Source organism: Lagopus leucura, unplaced genomic scaffold (assembly GCF_019238085.1).
Source record: "Lagopus leucura isolate 7727_CA_CO unplaced genomic scaffold, USGS_WTPT01 Super-Scaffold_73, whole genome shotgun sequence".
NCBI lineage: Eukaryota > Metazoa > Chordata > Aves > Galliformes > Phasianidae > Lagopus > Lagopus leucura.
The window spans coordinates 17,494,759-17,515,634 of record NW_024962252.1 but is presented as its reverse complement, the minus strand read 5'-3'; the positions used below and the strand labels follow the sequence as shown (position 1 = coordinate 17,515,634).

The 20,876-nt window shown below is 39.1% G+C and overlaps 1 protein-coding gene across 9 annotated transcripts in view; it reads left to right on the top strand.

Annotated features, from left to right (window-relative positions):
- Window positions 1–20,876, top strand: part of DST (dystonin) — a 293,875-nt gene that overhangs the window by 88,626 nt on the left and 184,373 nt on the right. For all 9 annotated transcript variants that reach the window (XM_042893142.1, XM_042893128.1, XM_042893120.1 and 6 more), the window contains one exon: window positions 6,285–6,346. In XM_042893142.1, the coding sequence (XP_042749076.1) occupies window positions 6,285–6,346 (62 nt within the window). The remainder of the gene's footprint in view (window positions 1–6,284; window positions 6,347–20,876) is intronic.

Genomic DNA, 20,876 nt, shown 5'->3' with positions numbered 1-20,876 from the left:
ACAATTGCTAAGCTTACTTATGAGGATGTTATGGGAGACAGTATCAGAAGCTGAAGTCAAGGTAGGCAACTGCTCTCCTCTCATCTAACCAGCAGTCACGACGTCGTAGAAGGCCATGAGATTGGTCAAGCATAGTTTCTTCTTGGTGAATCCACATTGAGTGCTCCTGATAATCTCATTTTCTTCCACTTGCTTGGAGATGACATCTAGAATAAGCTGTTCTATCACTTTCCCAGGGATTAGGTGAGACTGACTGGCCTGTAGTTTCACGGCTCCTCCTTCCTGCCCTTTCTGAAGTCTGGAGTGACTCCTGTCCTCAGAGATCTCTTCCCTTCTCAGTGACCTTTCAAAGATGATGAGAGCAGTTTGACAGTCACTTCTGCCACCTCTCTTAGTACTTGTGGGTGCATCCCATAGTGACCTATGAATCTGTGTTTGTCACGTTTGCCTATATGATCTCTGTCTAAATCCTCCTTGGCCAGGGGAAAGAGGGAGGTCTTCCTTTCCTCAGACTGTCTCTCTTATCTCCAGAGTGTGGGATTCCCAAGAGGCAGTCTTAACAGTAAAGACTGAAGCAAAGAAGGTGCTCATTAACTTTGCTGGCTCAGTGCCCTCCGCTACCAGGGCACCAACCTCATTCAGCAGAAACTTGTTAGCAATTTGGCAGGAACTCAATGTAGCTGTTTATTAGCTGCATGAATGCTAATTCAGCCTTGAAATTTTTATAGGAGAAAGTATTTATATATTTCTTTATTTTTATTATTGGAAGTCATTGCTAAAGCATGTTAGGTTTTTATATGTTGTGGCTTTAATGAAAATTTGAAGCAATAACACACTTCTAGCACAGGTCTGTATTCGTATACTTTACTATATTATAAATTAGAGTTCTGTTTATTAATTCCTAAGTTTATCTAGTTTAGGGTACTGTGCAGAATCAAAGATAATCCTGGTTCTTCATACCAAAGGTAGGTTTTGCTGAATTGTTATATCAGGCAGTTCAAATTTATATACAAGGCATACAGATAGATGTGCTTTTAAAATTGCTGTAATCAAGAATACCTATTAATGATGTGAAAGCCTGTAGATTATGTATTAGTAAGGTTATTCAACACTTCTCTATAGAGTTCTGTATTTTTTACCTTGCCAAGCTAGGCTTTTGCTTGAAATGAGATCTTCCCTTCTGTTTCAGACTCTGATAGATTTGCTGGGTGCCCTCTGGTTCTTAATTAGGGAGAATGACTAATTATTAGACCTTGGAGGTCATGTGTGAACATAAGGTTGAGTTTGCAGGAGTGGAGGGGAAAGCCTCCTAGGTAAAGCATTTCAGCACTTATGTCTTCTGTAGCTATATGATTCTGGGTGTCATAAAACAGGTGGTTTCCCAGGAGAGGATTAATTAATTATGCTCTATTTTTTGAGTGTGACATTTGAGATACTAGAGTCTAGTTTGTGAAAGCGCTGAGCAACAGAACTTACAAGAACTGACCTCTGAACATACAATTTCTCTGACAACTTGGATTTTCAGTGCCTCAGTACCTGGTTTTTAGTAAGTTTTTCAGTTCTTCCTCTCTCTATGAAATGGAAATAATACCTTTCTCCTTTCCTAGGAATTTCTGAGGAACTATTCTATACTATGTGCTCAGACATTACACTTAAGAATACCAGAGGCAACCCTACAATTAAGTGAATACTTTTCTTCTAAGTTTGAAGAGTGAACAGTGAATAGGTTTGGTGCTCAGAATGCAAGAGCAAGTGAAATACACTATTAAATAATTACTCTGTAAATGAGTAGTATGCCCTAGACAGCAGCCTAGTGAAAGTGGTCGTTTAATTAAATATTATGGTACATATTCCTAAGAGGGTTTTATTAAAGTTTCTCAGCCAATCTTAATTCCAATTTTAACTCCACTTTTGAGTGATTTTTTTTTTTTTATTTTGCAACGTTAATAATGTTCTTTCAAAATATTTTTTTGAGTTTAAATATAAACAAGTATGGTAAATGGAAGAAATTTGTGCAGAAAAAATGGTGTGTTAATGCACAAGTAAACAATAACTTGCATTAGGGCTTTTGAAAGTACATGGATGAATGTAGAAAAACTTGTTGCCTATCTGGCAACTCATGTTAGCAAACAAAATATCAGCAGAGAAACAACCTTAATTTATCAGTGCAGTGCAGAAGATTTTTTTTTTCCAAATCTTGTTACTAAAAACTCCCAACTTTGGTATTTTCACCATTAGAATGAAGAGAAAAGTACAGAAATTTGCAGTGCATCTGGAAAACAGGACACTGAATGTTGATTTTGAGTTGCCCTCAGAGGAATGCTTGGCTGCTTCTCTCCAGGAAGGCATTGCGTTAGGCATCAATGCCTAGTGTTGACTTTGGTGTAATTCTGGTAAGAAAACTGTCTGCCTTGTAATCAAGAAGGATTTGTGGAAGCAAACATCAGTGTTGGAAGCACCTGATCCCTAAATTTACCATTTAGATTGGTCGAAGTGGTAGAACTTCCGGAGTGGAAAGGGACCTATGAGGGTCACCAACTCCTGGCTCCACAGATGGCAACCTGACAGTTAACCTGTTATTTCCAAGGGCGTTGTCCAAGAACATGCAGTGAGATACCGTAGATGCTGCAATCACCTTTTACCTACAAATGTTCTAATCTGGAACTCTGCTGTAGTGTAGATTCATAAAGTAGGCATCAGTCTATTAAGATGTCAGGCATTTTACTGGGGTACTTTCCAAAGTGTGGAAAAAAAAAAAGAAAAAAAAAAAAAGTCTTTTAGTTTGGTATGGCTGATATTTGTTGTGGACGTTATTGTGACACATCTGCAGTAATAGGTATAGCAGAAACACTCAAGTTGATTACTTAGCCAGTGACAACTCGGAAGCACGGTGTATGGACCAGGGGATGTGAGATGTAGCCACCTCACCTACATTCAGCTTTGCCTGAGGCAGCACTTTCTCTGCATGTTTCACCATGACGTTCTTACTTTGCCACTTAGTTGACAAAGGCAAGAAAACAAACTTTCTGGTTGGAAAAACTCATCATTTGTACTCAGAGATGCATTAAAACACTTAAAGTTCAGATCAAACAAACACGCATGCTGAATTTAGTGCTTACAGTTGAGTTAAATCCATAGTTTTCACAGCTTTTCCTTGCTGTAACAGCAAATGGGTTGTTTGCTTGTAGGTTTTTTTTTTTTTTTTAAAGGGGAGTTACTACTTTCTGTCAGCTAGAAACCTGAGTCGTTGCTCGGCTTACCTCTCCCTGCAAGGGAACTCTGAAGTTTTGAAGTGAAGAATGCAGTCGTTCACTAAGGATAAAAAGCGATGGAATGGGGAGCTGGTGGAGCTGATGTGCTGCATGGGTCAGTAGTGAGCTTTGCAGTGAACTTTGTAGCTTCCAGCAGCAGGTTTGCTTTGTAATGAAAGGGCATTAGAGCTCTCTGGGGAAAAACTTTTCACCAGAGCCTTTGAAGGGGTTTCGTTTCTTAGTTTTGAATTACTTTGGCAGTAGGCTGCCTATCTGCTAGTTACTTCATTTGGTGTTTTGGCTTCGGTGCGCTCTGCTCAGAGGTCAGCTGCATGAAATAATGTTATACCACACTTTCATCCTAATGTGCATTTTCTTAGCTGAAAGAGTTTGTTTTTTGATTAAAAATCACAAGTGCTCTTTTATTCTAGTGCTTTTTTCAACATGGCACTTTTATTTTTCTTCCTTTTTACACGTTTGTTTGTTAGAGCTGTACAGGTTTTTCTACAAGTGCAGAAAAGTGTAATGTATACATATGTAAGGAATATGGGGAATAAGCATCATTTTTTACTTACTTTTCATTAGATGTAGGGCTGAAATTAATTGTCACTACATGTTCTAACAAGTTACATGGAAAGGGATTTTTTTTTTCCACTGTTGTCCCAGTAACAAAATGTAAACTGTGGTAGTAGTTAGTCAAAACTAGCTGAGGTTGCTTTAGCAAAGAAGACACATTGTATACTTGTGGGCTGGCTTTTCTGCAATTTGGAAAAATTGTGTTGCTTTTAAAATAGCTACCCACAATGGAACAGTTGTAAGTAAAGTTAGTTATTGTTTTCTTTCGTTTTTGAGATTTTGTTCATTAACCAAGATTGATTGAGATTGTTGTTTCATTAACCAAGCTAGGGCTTCTACATTACTTGGATGAATTACTCTTGTTGGAAATGCTGCCTTGCTGGATGAAGGCTATAGGAAAATGTATTGATAGAATGGCTTAGGTTGAAAGGAGCCTTAAAGATTATCCTGTTCCAACTGCCTGCTGTAGGCAAGATTGCCACCCGCCAGATCAGGCTGCCCAGCTCCCTTCCCACCTAGCTTTGAACACCTCTGGGAATGGGGCATCCACGGTCTCTCTGGGCAACCTGTGCCTCACCACCCTCTGAGTAAAGAATTTCTTTCTAATATCTGACCTAAATTTGCCCTCTTTCCTTTTAAAGCCTCTCTCCCTTGTCCTATCTCTATCTGCTCACCTGCTTAAATTCAGTCTTCTTCCTACTCATAACATATTTCTAAGTACTGGAAGGCCACAATGTGGTTTCCCTGGGGTGTTCTCTTCTCCCAGCTGAACAAGAAAACTTCCTCAACCTTTCTTCATAAGGGCACCAAAAACAGAATTTTATTTTTTTTTAATATATCAGATTTTTCTCTCAAGTAATTCTTGCTTTGCTCAAAAGTTAATTTCTTAATTCTCTTTTCAAGCCTTCACCTAGACTAAGTTCTCTGTAGAGGGAAAAGAGTGTGTCAGAAACTTACAGATCTGGAGTGAGGTGGAAAAAGGTGTTCTGGGAACTGTCTCTATTTTGTGCAGAGTTTCTGTATGGTACATGTATTAACTGCAGAACTGATTGCCACAGTGAGCACAAAGATTATAGTTGTTTTAAAATGATCAACCTCTTCCTTCTCCCCTCCCACCCTTCTTCAAATAATCTGTAATGGAAAAATGTGTGTGTGTGTGTGTGTGTGTGTGTGTGTGTGTGAGTCACATACTGGAAAACTACACAAAGGCTTTGCAAGCTTTTGCTTGTCTTGTTTTTGCTTTTGTTCCTGAATACTCATTTCTCATAGCTGTGAGGAAAGATATACAGGGCACTGTGTGGCCTGGGGTGCAATCTTGTGTGATTTCAGGCCATTTTGAAACACCTCAGTATCACACTGTGACTCAAATGTCCATGGGTGTGGACCTCCCATGACGGTTTTTTTCATTTGTTTATTTTACTTCTGTTACCTTTGACCAGTCTGTCAAAAGTGTTTTTAGTGTAAAATGTAAGAGGTGACTCAATGCTCTCGTGATTGAAGTAGCTGAAGAAACGGTCTTGTTTTGCTACCTGAGCTTCTCAGCCACACTACAAATAGCACAAGTCAATGAAGCTGCTGCAGTTCTGTTGTACAAGCTCTTAAGGGATCTGGCTATTATAGGCTTGTGCAGATGGTTTGGGTCCTGCCCTGCAGCTCCTGAGGGCTGTGGGGCACTTGTACCACCCAGTGACCATGCATAGCTCTGTGGACGTAGAACTTCAGCTGGGGTGGCATTGCTGTTTCTTTGGCATGGCTCTGAAGAATACATGTACATACATCCCACCCATAACAGGATGCTTCCTTACCCTATTGCTTTTGATATTTCCACTCAGTGTCTGACAGGCAGCTGTTGATGCTGCCATATAAAGGAGCAGTAGCTACCAGCAGCGGCCTGTGTAGCAGTAGCTGGGTCTCCTCGGTGGGTTAACCGACACCCCTGTGTACCATGGAGGTTGAAAAGAAAGAGGGTGCTTTCTATGACTGAAGTGTATTGGAAGAGGTGTGATATTCCAGTAAAAAAAAAAAAAAAACAGTTACCAAAAAGCTGGCTTTCATAAAGGAAGGGAATTCTTCTTATTTGTAATGATTTATCAGATTTCAGAGGTTAGCAGTAGTATTTATGCTTCTTAAAAGTTTGCTTTGGTCTTTAAATACATTTTATGCACAGTCACCTTTTCCTGGGAAGTTACATTTCCATTAGCAGTGCTCCTATTCTAACAGTGGTGCTATAGCCTTGGAAGAACTTAGATCCTCTGCTGAAGAAACCTTTGTCTGACATATTGCAATGTACTGCAAAACATTTCTATGCTATTATTTTAATCAGATATTTCAGAGCTTCTACAGGCTATGTTGTTTTAAAACATTATTAAAATGTTAATTTTTTAAAGCTGTCCTTAAATAAAACCTGCATAATTTGTAGAGCTTGAAAACCTTTTTCTTTTTCCTTTTTACCTCCAGATGAACGGGATAAAGTACAAAAGAAGACCTTCACAAAATGGATAAATCAACATCTCATGAAGGTCAGTTGATTTTTCTGTGATGTCTTGATGACTGAATATTACAGCAATGATCATGTACTAAATGTTTGATTTTAGAATGCAGTTTCATTGTGTGGTAGTAAGGTAGTTAAGCTAAGAAGATCTTAAATCACAAAGTTTATGGACATGTATTTGAGCAGTCATGAAGGTGCTAAAATACTGCTGTCTGATAATCTAAGGTTTTTGAATACTTGCACTTGAAATTAAAATAAGACAAACTTTAAGGGTTACTCTTTCTTTCTGCGAAGTTTGATTTTTATTTCATTTTTTTTCTAGCTTTAGACAGCCATCTCTGTAGCAACACTGATAGGACAAATTTCAAAAAATAAAAATAAAATAAAGTACAGTGTTGAGGACAGGGAAGTGACATTGCAAAGGATAACTATGTCATCTAGTGATATCTGCATGCATTAGAAACAGAGACTTTCTAGGGATGAAAGTCACTTTTCTTTTGAATAGCACTGAATTTGGCCTCAGAGGCAGAGCGCATCATTTAAACAATATGTGCAGATCATAGTCAACAGAGAACCAAAGGCTGTGAGTTCACCTTTGCTGCATGGCCCTTCAGTTCTAAATTTAATCTGCTTTTTCAGTGCCAACTGTCTAGCCCAGACATTTCTCTGGAGAAACAGATTGCATAATTACTGAACATTTGATTTCTTTTCAGAAGTTGAATTCATGTAGAAGTCACATTAAATAAAAACGTATCTGTAAGCTGTCAGAGTTGAGATTTAATTAATGAGTACAGTGTTCAGATACTGTTGGAAGAATTTACTTGTGTTCATATTTAGAGAAAAATAACATTTTAAGAAAGTGACTTAATTATCTCTTCTTGTAGCTGTGCTTGTATGTATTTGAGAAATATTGGATGTAGTAGCATTACAGGATTTATTCAGGGATATTTAAAATAAACTTATTTTTAATCTCCTCAGAACTTTAGAGGATGCAGCATTCTAGTTTTGCATCTTTTGAACATTTGAAACCGCAGTACTTCTTGGAAGCAGCATGACTTAGGAAGCTAGCATGGCCCAGATGTGAAGTTGATCACTATTTTTCTTAGTGAGAGAGAAACCTGTCTTCTGGAATGCTGTTTCAGTCCTCCCCACCATGACTGAGCCATCAGAAGCAGTCCTGACATTAGCAGCTCTGCACAGTCTTTCTGTGACCAGGGTGTCTGTAGCTACAGAACCATACTAAACAGTGCAGATATGTTTCCCTTTATGAGTTTCCTAGGCCCAAAGGAATCATGCTGCATAGAAACAGCAGCTCCCAGCACCCTATTTTAGACATCACACCCTGGTCCTGGTATACCTAAGAGGTCATGTGCTCTTGCAGCAGTCCTCTGCTTGCTAATGAGAGAAGACAAGGAGGCTGCAGACTTGCTCTGTTCCCTTCTGAGAGTGCTCTGTATTTTACTTCAGATTTACATGTAAGAAATATATCTGTTGTCCATGACTTCAGAGAAATTAGATTTAAAGGAAAAAAAAATAAAAATCACACAGGAAGTTTGCCAGTACTCTGGCAGCAAAATGCAATCTCCAGATTAACCATTGTGCATTTCTCTTTATAATTGAAGATAATTGTTGCTGTGTTTCTAGGGGCTACTGATCTTCTTCTATACTAAAGATGCATTTTAAGGATGCAGGCTTAATTTCTGCAAAAAATGGAAAATCCTGTCTGAAACATTTAAAATAATCTTTTGATACAAGTTTAAAACGATGCCTGTTTCTACAGAAGAGCAGTGTACTGGAAGTGTCGTACATAATTACTCTACACAGTTTTAAAACGTGCAGAGTCATTCTTTCCACATCTTGGGAGTAGCTTAGAAAGGATTTAGGATCTAAACGTGTAAGGAAATTGCAGTGAAGAGTTCACACAAAATCCTTTTGACTTGCATGCCAAGGTCAGTGGCCTCAGGCCTTTGTTGTCAGATAGTTCTTGGGGTGAATGATTGTAGAGAGAAATATTTATCTATTGCTGGCAGTGATTTTTCATCTTCTATAGCTTACTAAACAGTTCTTTAGTTGAATTCTAAACCTGTACAGATACAATTTATATCAGCTCAAGTTTATCTTTTGGAGATACTCAGTTGGAAAGCAGTTGGTCATACACTGTTAATTTTCTGTTCTTATAGTGCTATTTCTAGAACTGTGACTTGCATGGAAGTTAAATTAATCCCTCAGATGCTTTCTGTTAAGATGCAAGGGCATATTTATGAAATTCCACCTAATGGAAATACAGCTAAAGTAGTGCCATAAAAAAGTGTATTTCTAACAGAATCACTAGAGTGGTCTTGCTCTATGCATTAAGTGAATTTCAGTCACAGTTTTCAGCTTTATCACCTTGGATTTAATACAAAATACATGCAACTCATACATGCTCACTGATTGCCAGTAGCTTGTTGAAGAGGAGAAAAACGAAAAGGTGAGAATCAGCTTATTTCATGCATCTCACTAGATTTATACAAGCTAGATGTCTAGAATTTTTTTATAGTTAGCAGAGAGGACAGATCCTTCTAGATGTCTTAAATATCTGCCTTAGAAAAAGATAAGTTGTGTTCTGGAAGTGCTACCCATTCACAGCCTGAAAAAAGATGTAAAGTGTCTTATCTGTCACTGTGCTATGGTTCAGAAAGAAATGAATACAGAAATTATGACAGGCTATGGAGAGCAGCAGAATGTGCACCATTCTTATTGGGATGGGGAGAGATTATATGTTTCTTTTAATATTTTTCCTTCTTGTATATGCTCCTTCCTTTCTCTCCCCCCACTTCTTTTCCTCTCTTCTGTTTGTTTGGGTTTTTTTTCTTCATTTTTTTCTTTCCTTCTCTTGCCTCTTTTTACTTTTTCCTCACTTGCTATTTTCTTGCCCATTTTTATACATCTCATATTCTCTTGTAATCTAATGTCCTGGGGAAAGTACTGGACTTCTATTCCTTAACAGTAGTACAGTCAAAAGTGTTTTTTCTAGGTCAACATCATGATGCTTTTATGGGTTACCATCGTTTAGTAGGAGATAGCACGGAAGCCTATTGTCTCCTAGTTATCTTCTACATTTAAGAGACTTGCTGAGTAACCGCAAAAAACATGGCTGAGAAACATTTCCCCTCCTGCCCTCTGCTGCCCATTTTGAGTTGGTTTCAAAGCACGCAAGAGCATACTAAACTTCAGTGAATGAGATTAATCCCTTGTCAGTTCTGACTAGTTAAGCTGACTAGTTAAGCATGTGTTTGTGTACTTTGCTAAACTAGAGCTATAGTCATTGCAGAAATATTTCCTGTAAGCAGTCGTGAGATGCACATTTTTACAGGCAGGTACGTAACATGTTATTTACCACATTCAACCATTTTTTGTATTTCACAATTCAAGATCAAATGGACTGGCCATGCAGCTTTTTTAATGCTGATCTTTTTCTTTAGAATTTATAATGATTTTCCTAGGGATGGTAAGAGCATTGCATTCATTTAGGCTACTGTTTAACGTCTGATGGCTGGGCTCTGACTTATATGCTGCCTTTTACTTCTTGTTGACATACAAACTGGAGAGGTGAGATATCAGTCTTGCCTGCTGTGTGGTAGGAGCTTCCAGAAGGAAATTCACATTCCAGGATAGAGTGGCAGTGGGGTCTTAGGACTTTCTGTAGCAGTAAATAGCACCTGACCTAACAAAACCAGCTTTCCTTTGGGAAAAGAAAGGTCTTCTTTCTGGGGTAGCATTATTAAAGAATCTGAAATGAAATGCAATTTCCAGTAAAGCCTGAGAATTCTTCCTTTAATTCCTTTGAATCCCAGACCCTGAAATGTAAAAATGTAAAAGCAGACAAATCTTTCTTTCTCATTCAATCGGTTTTTCAAACCAATTAAAAATATTTTTGCAGTACTACTACTTAATCTGGATAGATTAAACAGGACATGTTGAAATATTTGAAATTTATTATCACCAATTATTATGTGCTGAAAACACAGTGTAAGAGAAGGTAACCAGAGACTAGCAAGATCAAGGCTCTAACAGATAACAGAAATACGTAATACATAATAAGCACCTACATATTTTTCCCCTAAGGATTTTTTCCTTCTAATGGAAGAGGTTGTAGAGAACCTTGTACTCAATCTTCCAGCAGCATTGTGGGACCTGGGGTTGATGGGCAGCTGCACTGCTAGGAAGGCTGTCCTTCCGTTTTGGGCTTTCAGCTGGTGGAGCCTTGAGAGGAGCATGCTGGTGATGGGAGCAATGGGTTGCATCTCTGCAGGGGATTGGTTGCTCCAAAATCACTGCTAAAGGTCTTATGAGCAAGAAAGCTTTTAAAACTAGCTGGACAAAATGCTTTTAAAATTTCTGTTTTCAAGGTCCACGTTCAAAATTTTGAACTGCATTGCTGTAGTACATTGATAGCGTGTTATAGAAATAAGTGTTTTTCATAGTGCAAAGACTAAATGAATAATTCAGAATAGAAACTCGACACTATTGATTCCTATGAGTCTTTCAGACATCCTGTGGTTTGCTAATGGCATCTTGCATGGATAGCTTCATGAAATGTCCAGGTATACGTCTAATGGCAGAGGAGCTGTTCTGACATAGTGCAGTCATTCCCTTGCTGACAGCTGGCACTTCACTGACACTAGTTATTATTGTTAGAACTACTCTATAATATCTTCTTTTTAGCCATGCAGTTGATCAGTTGTTTAACATTCCCTGTCTCCTCTTCTAGAAAAGAAAACATTTTAGCTCTACGTTTATATTTATTTTAAGGGATGAAACACCTGGTGTTATTCTAATCAGGGTACTGTATATAAAAGAAAGCCTCCTCAACACCTTTCAGTTTTGAAACACACTTTGAAAAAGTAATTCTGTGGTTTTCTTTTTCTGTGTTAATAAAAATAGTAAGCAGATTGCTTGCTGTGCAAGCACATGCAAATGAATATTCTGTGTCTTCCTTCCAGTTAATTCTGACAGCTGCTTAAACTGTGCTAGAACAAACCCTGGAGAACCCTACTCCAAGCATAGTTGTGCAGCTTGCTGCACTCACTGCTTTAGTCATTGGGTATGGCTGGGTTTTCTCCCATTTCATTTCTAACTGTTCAGCAGAACCTGTTGATGTCTGAGTAGACAGATATGTATTTCACTTTTTCCTCCTGAAAATTATGGCTGTTACAGTTCAAGGCACCTAAAACATCTTGCCAAGTAAGAAGTATTTTTTTCTTTTCAATTCATTCCTTCACAAAAATATTATAAAAATTTCTTTTTGGGGGAAAAAAAAAAAAAAAAAAAAAGCCAGCAGTTCATGTTGTAAAGGAGTATTGGATTTTATTACTAACCCTGGAAAATATGTACAATCGTAATAATTCCTACCACATTTTGTATACAAATTTTTCAGAAATCTTCCACTCAGAAGTAAATGACACAGCATCTCTGATCTGCTTAGAATGTAAAAGCAGTTTGCAAAGCAGATAACCAAACAACTTCGGAGCTTTGGTGTTTATTAGAAGTTTAGACGAGGGAGAACGGTAATCAGGAGATGGTGAGGAAAAGTAGTGACAATGTCAGAAGGGAAAGCTGATTAAGAGGAGAAAATTAAAGTTTTAGAGGCTGATGATAAACCACGTCACAAAATCTGTCTGCATGCAAATAATTAAATAAATCCAAGTCAATAAAAACTGTGCCACAGATTCGAGTTTATTTGATCCTCTTTAATGCATGCAGACTTCATATCTAATTGGGAGCAGGAAAGAGAATAATTGAAAATAGTACATTAAATATGCATGAAATATAGCTTAAGTGCATTGATATTTTTATGGCATGCAGAACTTCTGAACCAAATGAGTGTATGTTTTTATAATATTTTATGGGTTTTTTTGTTTTGTTTTGTTTGTTTTATGTAGGTTATGAATGTAAGGAGAATTAAGTCTACTGTGGGATTACTCTATAGTGAAATAGCACCACAAAAAACAGTATATTTCCAATAGTAGACTAATACATTAATAGATTAATTCGTTCTCTTTTTGTGGCTTTGTTGTTTCCAATTAGGTCTCAGCTGGCACAGATTTTATTCCTTAGAGATCATAAGAGATAAAATTCTACCATTTGCAATTAAGTGTTGGATTTAAATTAATTGTTAAATTATGCATGGAATTATATTTCATCTGTATACTTTGATGTTTCTACATTTAATAATCATTTGTATATCAGTTTAGAAATACTTTGGCTTGATCTTGCACCCATGGGACCAAGTGTAACTGTGCCATTGGCTCCAGTAGGAGTAGTGCTTGTCCCAATACATGGACTTCAGACAGTAAGCAACTGCAAATATTCAGTCATAAACATTGAAAAGTATTTTGTTCTAAAGCAATATTTTGTATGCTTGGGAGAGTGAGGTGTGTGACTGCATAGGGGCATAAGAGCACATCTTAGTAAAGATGCTTTTCCTGTAGCATGTGCTGTCTGTTACGGGTATTTATGGTGTTTTGAACAGGGAAATGTGAAGGTAGTAATGTAATTTTTAAAGGCCTCATTTATCTACTGAACTGCAGTATCTGAAATTTAATCAGAGTAGTGTTGAGTCTGCCAGCCTTGTATCCTTACTTGCTTTAGGCATTTATGGAGCACATCACCATAGGTCTGAACTGATGTGTTCCTATAGTTTTAAGCTGTGAAAGCTGGAGTTGTTGGTTGGGTTTAATACCTGATGTTGCCATTATGTTTTGCTACTTTAAACAATTCATCCCTGATCAGGGATTTTTTTTTTTTGCATGGAGTACAAGCTAGAAAGGAGAGAGCAAACTGGAAGGATGAGGGATGGAAAGTACAGGTTGCGCTGTGTAAAAGAACACAGTGGAGTGTCTCTGACCAAAGATAAAATGGTAGTGATCGTGGGCTGCTGTCCATCCAAGGTGTTGAAATGGAACTAGAAGGACAGGAAGAGTTTTTTGGTCACTAACTAGTGTTGGAAGCGCACAGTACTTTGTGATAATCGGTTATCCTCATAGCTGACAGAAAAAGCAGTTGTCGGACTCTGCATTTCTTTTGTGTCCTTTGCAAGAAATAACTGTTTCTCTGACACAGCTCAGCTGATACTTCAGCAGATGCAGACCAGATCAAGGTTTACTGTATGTCCTTTGCAGGCCTGTTGCAGGAGTTTGTGTGGCTACTCCTAGTGTGAACATATCTGTTGGGAGATGACTGTCATGCATAAAGACCTTCAGCCTGTCACTGTGCTGGAAGTAATACTTGTTTTATCAAGTTAAGAAAGTTGCTAGCAAAACTACTGGTTGGTTGGATCTTGAAGATGGAGAGGGACTGCTTCAGAATCTAAAAGGAGAGGAGAATTTAGCAGCAAGCAATTGGAAAATCTCAGGTTCACCTTTCAAAGAAAAAGGAGAAGTGAGAGGGGAAAAAGCCAACAATGAACTTCTTAGCGGCAGAACACAGCAAACTCGGGAAACCAGTAGGTAGGGTCTCCTGGGGAGGTAAACTAGAATTGAGAGGAATGCAAGAGGTCTGGCAGTCACTGAACACTCTTGTGTTGAAGACACAAAGGCAGGCTGCAGACAGCCAGCACAAATAGATGGGTTAAATAAAAAGGAGCCATAGAAAAAGTGGAAATAAGGGTAACAGGACTAAAGATTTGTATGAAAGAACTATTAGAGCATGATAGAATGAAGTTGGACAAGCAAAGGTCTAAATTGACTTACAGTGAAAGAGTGACATAAAAGTCTACAGGAGCGAGCGAGGTTCTATAATTATATCGGAATATGAAGAAGAAAGAAATACTGATGCATTATCTGGGAAGAAAATGAGATATGTTACTGAATAGTGTGGAGAAGGCTGAAGCACTCTGACTTCTTTAAAGTACGGAATATTGACTTGATGAAACATGTTTTAACAATATGAGAGTAAAATTCAGGTAAGTTAAAAGGATATTTAGATGAGTGATGTGCTTTCTTGTTGTGCAGCTTTATTCACTCAACAGTTAGGTTGTCAGTTATAACATTTTGTCATTTTATTTAAGAATTCACAAAGCACTGGGGGCTCCTAGGAGTCCAAACTATAGCAAGCACAATGCTTCTCTCCCAGGCAGAAGAGAAGAATGGGGAACTACAAACCTTACAGAGTAATTCACTCCCTAGGAAGACAGTGGAACAAATTACTGAACTATCAGTTATCTGACCTGTGGCTGGACAACTGATCCTTGAAAGCAAGCAGACAAAGGGAACACTGTGTACCTGGTGTATCTGAAGTTTTTATGTGCTTGCACATGTAATCTCATTAGCAGATTATTATCAAAAGTTGAATGAAAGGTTCATGGATACAGTTTACTTGGATATCATTGTCGGTGACAACTGCAACTGCAGCTAAAAATGGCATGAGGGAGAGCCAGGGCCATCAGTGTGGCTGCTGCCCCTGCTGCCATTTGATGCTGCCACAGCATCACCTGGCTCTAGGAGGCCACACCAGTGAGCAAGCACTGAGTACCCTCTCTGTTCTTCATCCTCAAGTGAGGGCTCCAGCTCTGTCACTTTGTCCCTGTAGTAATATTCCAGGTTTTGTAGTGCTGTGGCTATACCTTCCTCTGGCTTCCCAGTGGGGCTGATAATACTTGGCTGATAATACTAGGAAGCTCCATGAGCTGCACATTTACTCCTCATCCTCTCTGTGGGCCAGGGGAGGGCCTCTCCTTACTTAGGAGACAAGGAGACGGTTCACAGTTCTGCAGTCTCATAGGCACAGGTGGCTCTCTTGTGGTTGTGGGCATGTGGTTGTGAAACCTTGTCTGGCTGCTCTAGGTGTAGATCTTTACGATGACAAAAGATGTGCAGACATCTGTAATAAAGCAATAAGAAGTAAGAATTTTTCTTGGAAAATCATGGACAGGTTATGATTAATCTAATTTTTTAGTCTGAAACAGAGGAGACTGAACAGAGATGTGGTAACATGTTCTCAGTATGTAAAAAGGTGGTTAAACAGAGGAGGGTTTGAACAAGTTTTTTCCAAGGTTAGACTTTAAGGAGGGAGCAACAAAAGAATCAGCCTATTTAGTTTTAAGACTAGCAAGGCAAAATACCCTCATAAAAGACAGTAAACACAGTAAAACACTAAGGTGTACACATCATGTTGTAGAATTTCCTTCATTGGAATTTTTGAGATTAGATGAGCATCTGGCACATGCACAGGCTGCCCAGAGAAGCCCTTTGGATGCTTCATCCCTGGAGACATTCAAGACCAGGTTGGATGAGCCGTGGGCAGCCTGAGCTGGGAGGGGGCAGCCCTGTGCACAACAGGGGGGTTGGAACTGGATGGTCTTTATGGTCGTCCCTTTCAACCTTTAGCTATTCTGTGATTCATCCTATGAAAAATCATAAAAGGCTACTGAGGTGCAAAAGGGAGGAGGGATGAACATCCAGTGAATTAGTCATAACTGGCACAAGAGTTGTCTGTGAGCTGGGAGCATTTGTGGTACTTCACCTGACCTGTCATGTGTGGCATCTGTCCTCTGTGCTCTCTGCAAACTGCTTGTAGAACAAAAGTTGCTTAGGTGAAATAGGTACTAAAGCTGGTAATATGTGCTAAGAAGGTTCTAAAGCTCTGTAGCTGACATTTTTAGACTTCAAATTGTGGCAGTAACAGAGTAGATACCTGTTTTGTGTTAGCAGTAGATACCTATTTTTACTGACCTTGTGTTTCTATACTAGATGGGCTCCAATCAGATATATTTGTTGATCCCAATACACAGTTACTAGCAGCTGACCAAGACTGTGAAAGTGTTAAGAACAGAGATAGTGGAATGATAAAGGATGATAAGGGGAATTGGATCTATGCAGATTTTCTTACTCTGATACCTTTTCTCTGATACTGGCAAACCCATATTATTTGATGTAGTCTGTTACTTTAGAAAGATCTGAGATGTGTAGGCTGGAATGAAGACAAGATTTATTTCTCCTCAGTTGGCAGAAAGAAGGATTCTTGATGCTTAGGGCTTTGAATTAAACATGTTCTATATAGTAATTATGCTTGAGATATCACACAACTACTGAAACTAGCAAAGGACTTGTGGATGTGCATGCCTGTGTCCTAGTATTTGCTAGATCCATAAGATTATGCACCTGTTTGCATGCTTGTTGATTTGGGGATTAGAGGAATACTGGAATGCGTGTCATGAAACCAAATATAGGAACATGAGAAATGTAAAGACAAGATTTAGCCATGCTCTGAATTCTTGGTTGGTTTTTCTTTTGTGTTGTTTCTTTTTAAATATTAGCAACAGTATATTTACCTTAAAGCCATACAAGTGATTTTTAAATTTTTAAATTTTTTTTTATTTTTTGGTGATGTTTCTTTATTAAGAGCTATCCAGGGACATACGAAACAATGAGCAAGACACAAAACAGGATAGGCAAAAGCAATGGGTTAGTCAGGTGATATAGTTTTCTGGAAGGGATGTGACAGATAATGTAAACAAAAAGTAATGACTTGATTCAAGTTCAGAGACAAGGACAGGGTTTCAGAGGGATGCAACACTGAGTTTAGATCACGAAGTATTAATGCTAGCGTGCAGAGCATTGGCCAGATGAATAAGTGAAGGATCAGTCCAAGGATGCAGCCAAGGATGAATTTTCTGTTAGAAAACATCTGCTATAGAGAAAGATCTGGGGTGCTGAACTTGTTTTGTATGGACTTGTTGAAAGGTAACTTAGGAAAAGTACTTGAAATTGCGAAGTGTTTTATGGAATACCATTCACTGAGCCTAATATTCAGCAAAATAAATATCCAAAGCGAAAATCAAACAGCTAGAAAATTACTGATGAGTATGAAATAAAGAGGAATTTATTTTCAGTGTAACTACAAGAGATGTTTTCAGTGCCATAGACCATCAAACCAGTGAGCAAAAGAAACAAGTGAGAGTGAATTTCTGACCACTGAACCTAGAATTGGATTGATCAGACTTTGCAGGCACACAGGGGAGATGGAGCACATGTTTTCCCTTTGTGCCATCTCACTGACCCTGGCTGCCTGCAGCTGGAATCTGCCTGGCCGTGCACATCCAGCACTTCAGTGCGTTCTGGCAGAGATGGAGGAACAGCACCATCTGCAGCCAAGTGCCAGAAGGTCACATTTGCAGTGCTACCCAGTGAGCAAATTATGCCTAATTTGTATTTGCTTAGTTTCAGCAGGGTGAATGCAGCTTATTATAGGGCTCAGTACAAAACAATGACCACAGCAAGGCTATGTAGTATGTATTATATATAGGAGTTTCTCAAAAATTTCATTCAGATAAAGTTTCAGTTAAAAATAAGGAGATTAAAGAATCTTGAGAGGCTGAGAATATCAGTCTTCAGGTATCACATATCAGTTTGCCTGATCTTTAGGCATGCCCTTGGGTTGGCCCTGGACTGTAACTCCTGGCAGTGCTGAGCTGGTCTAAATTATCCAGGGTGCTGGGGGCCTTGTGTTGTATTGAGCAACATTCATGTTTGTTATCTTTGACAATCTAAGAAGTCTGTAGAGCAAAAATACTGAAGACATTTGAGGAAGCTGCCTTGCTTGGCATGTGGGGGATTTTTGACAAATCTGATATTCTGACCTTACATACTGCATTTAAGCAAGGATGCTGTTACAGCCTGTTCAGAGAATTTTAGCAAGACTGATATCATGCTGTGTGTACTGGCATGCCAAGCCTTTATTTTTTCTGCAAAAACTAAGAAAATTTTCTGTATGAGAGATTTTTGTTCTTTGTTGATGTCTTGGGTTTCTTTGTCATTCTGCAGGTAGAACCGCCTGTGTGCTTCCTTCATATTCAAAGGTGGGAGGGCTGAAAGATGCATATTTTTAGAACTTATGGAGAGCTCTTTCCTTATTCCTCACATCCAGTGCTTCTCATACAATTTGGCTTCTGGAAACAAGCATAAAGACATTTTTAAGAAGCTAACTAATTAGGGAAGCTCACCAGGATTTCAGTATCTCAGGCATGGGCTGGGCAGTTTTTCAGTAGTCTGAATGCTGATGGCATTTTCTGTGGAATGGTGAAATTACAGCAGTTTTTGTCTGTCTATGTGTGTTACCTCAGAAAAAGTGTTTTACTGTAGCTGAAAAGCTGAAGCCCATCACATGATCCAAAACGTACTGAAGAGAATGGGAGTCTGAAATGGTCTTTCTGTGGGCATCGAGTCAGATTCTTAAAACTTGAGTTTATTGTTTAACCAGCTGTGGCCTGGTGCCAGTTGTCATTTGGGCTTATCAGTGACCTCAGCAGTAATTAAGGCCTGACCTCTTTTTTTCCTAACACACCCACTACAGTTCTAACTTCTGAGTCTGCTCCTGTTTTCCTTTGGAGGAGCTGGTAATGCTTTGGATCTGAACTGTGCATTTAATTAACTTCACTTCTCAAAGCGAACAATTTGCTACTTGAAAAGGCTTTCCCAGGCTACGTACTCTGAAAAGCCTCTGTTGGAGCTGTAATATTCTAATTCTTGGTGATGCCTGTGGATATTGCTGCTCATAGGCTTGACAGCTGAACTTCAGGGTTTTTTTTTTTTGAAATAAATGTGAATCAGATTTTCTTCTAGTTTTACTTGTTCCAAAAACGGTAAGAGAAGGTCTAGTTTGGCATGTTCTCTTTATGATCACTTCAGCCTAACTATGACAAAGAGAAATCCCATTATTTTAAGAACATACATGATAACAGTAGTCTGCTTTCTTCAGCCTGTGAAAATGGGTCAGTTTGCAAGTGTGAGCACACCAGCCTGTCCTGGCTCCGAGGCCTGCAGCTTTCCAGGCTCACTGCAGTTGCGCCATTTCCTTGAGGGAGTTCCTGGCTGCCCCTGGTGTTTGGGAGTAGCTGCTGGTTGTTCCTGCCTTATCTGATTTGAATGCTCACCCTGGCCTCTTTTGCCTCTCTGAACATGCTATTTCCTTTCCTTTCTGCACTATTTCAACTGAGAAAGTGACCCCTTGCATTTTAGGTGCTAGACGGGAGCATGCTGTGGCATAACACCATGTCTGTGAGGTTTCTTTGCACGTGTGCCAGGTGTGCATCCACTGTATATGTAGAAAGGGCCACAACAGTGTTCTCTCTCAGATTTTCTTCTGAAGCAGAAAAGGAGAGAGGTTCTTCTGTTTTCACAGAATTTTAGCAGCATGTGTTCTCTCCTTGCCTTTCAAGACCAAGCAGTTTTTGCTTGTGGAAGAAGCCATTCCCATTTTAGCCATAAGAATAAGCAACCTATAGTTTCATATTGTGAAGGTACAGATTTTGTCTAATATCAGCACAATAAAAATATCAAGAAAAAAAAGTCAATGTCACTATACTTTTTTTTTTTTTTTTTTTTTAAGGAGTCGTGGCCAAGCTCACTTCCTGACTGGGGCTTCATTGAAGTAATCAGAGAGAGGTGTTAGCTGACTTCACTGCTGTGAAACATACAGTCACAGCTTGTAGCGTGTGTCATTCATATGGAAGACAGCCATGACCCACGACAAAACCAGAGGTCACTGTGCACATTCACTTCCCAAAGTGAAGATATCTAGGGCTGCTGAAATGTGTTAGGGCATTCAGGACAGTTCCATGTGAGACTGACAGGAAGGGCTTCAGTAAACCTTCATCATCTGGAGGAGAATTTGGAGGCCAAGTGAGATAATCCTCAGTGCATTAACTGGTTTTAGGTGTGTGCCCATGTAGTTGAATGACGGTTTTGTTTCCTGTTGCTGTAAATGAGAACCAGCAAGACTGAAGGCAGTGGTGTCAGGTTTTTTGTGACACCAGCCTACGGAAGAAGCCCTCTAGTCCAGTAGGGCTTTTAACTCCAGAAGGGGAATTGTAATGAGGTTGTAACTGGTAGCAATTTGATTGCAAGGTCAGCCAGATGTGTAGAATAGTGTGACAGAGCTATATGAGTTACGTTGAAGTATTAATTTTGCAGCTTTTGGAGGCAGCAATCATCTTCATGGTCTTCATTTATAGAGTGGGATCTTGGGATATAAGGATCAACATCTTGGGATATAAAGGCAGGATTGCAGCTCTTTGATTGCTACAATTTTAAAAGTTGTTTTCATTAGTGTCAGCGTGCATTCCTCAATTCAGAATTTAAGCTCAGTAGGAATGTATGATACAAAAATATCTCAGGCTTATATCAAGGATGGAGCTTTACTTGCCACAAACGTTGTAGTACACATGCCAGAAGATGAACATCAGAAAATGAATCATCTCTGAAACAGTCCCTTAAATCCTCCCTGTTTCCTTTGACTGACGAAGCCATTTTGCTTGTTTGTCAGATGCCCCATAGACACTAAATACCTTCCATCCATCCTCCTTAAGGAATCTCTTCTTATGCCCAAGTTATCACACTCACGTGGATATGTTGTGCAAAGCTGCCTGAGGCAGCACATAACCTACTTTGCATGTACCTTGCACAGAGTATGGCTGACAATTCTGCTGCTTTATTGAAGAGCCACAAGAAGTCTTAACGAATTGCAGGGGCTCAGCAGATCCCACAGATGCATCCAGGAACTGTCACCTGAATACCGCT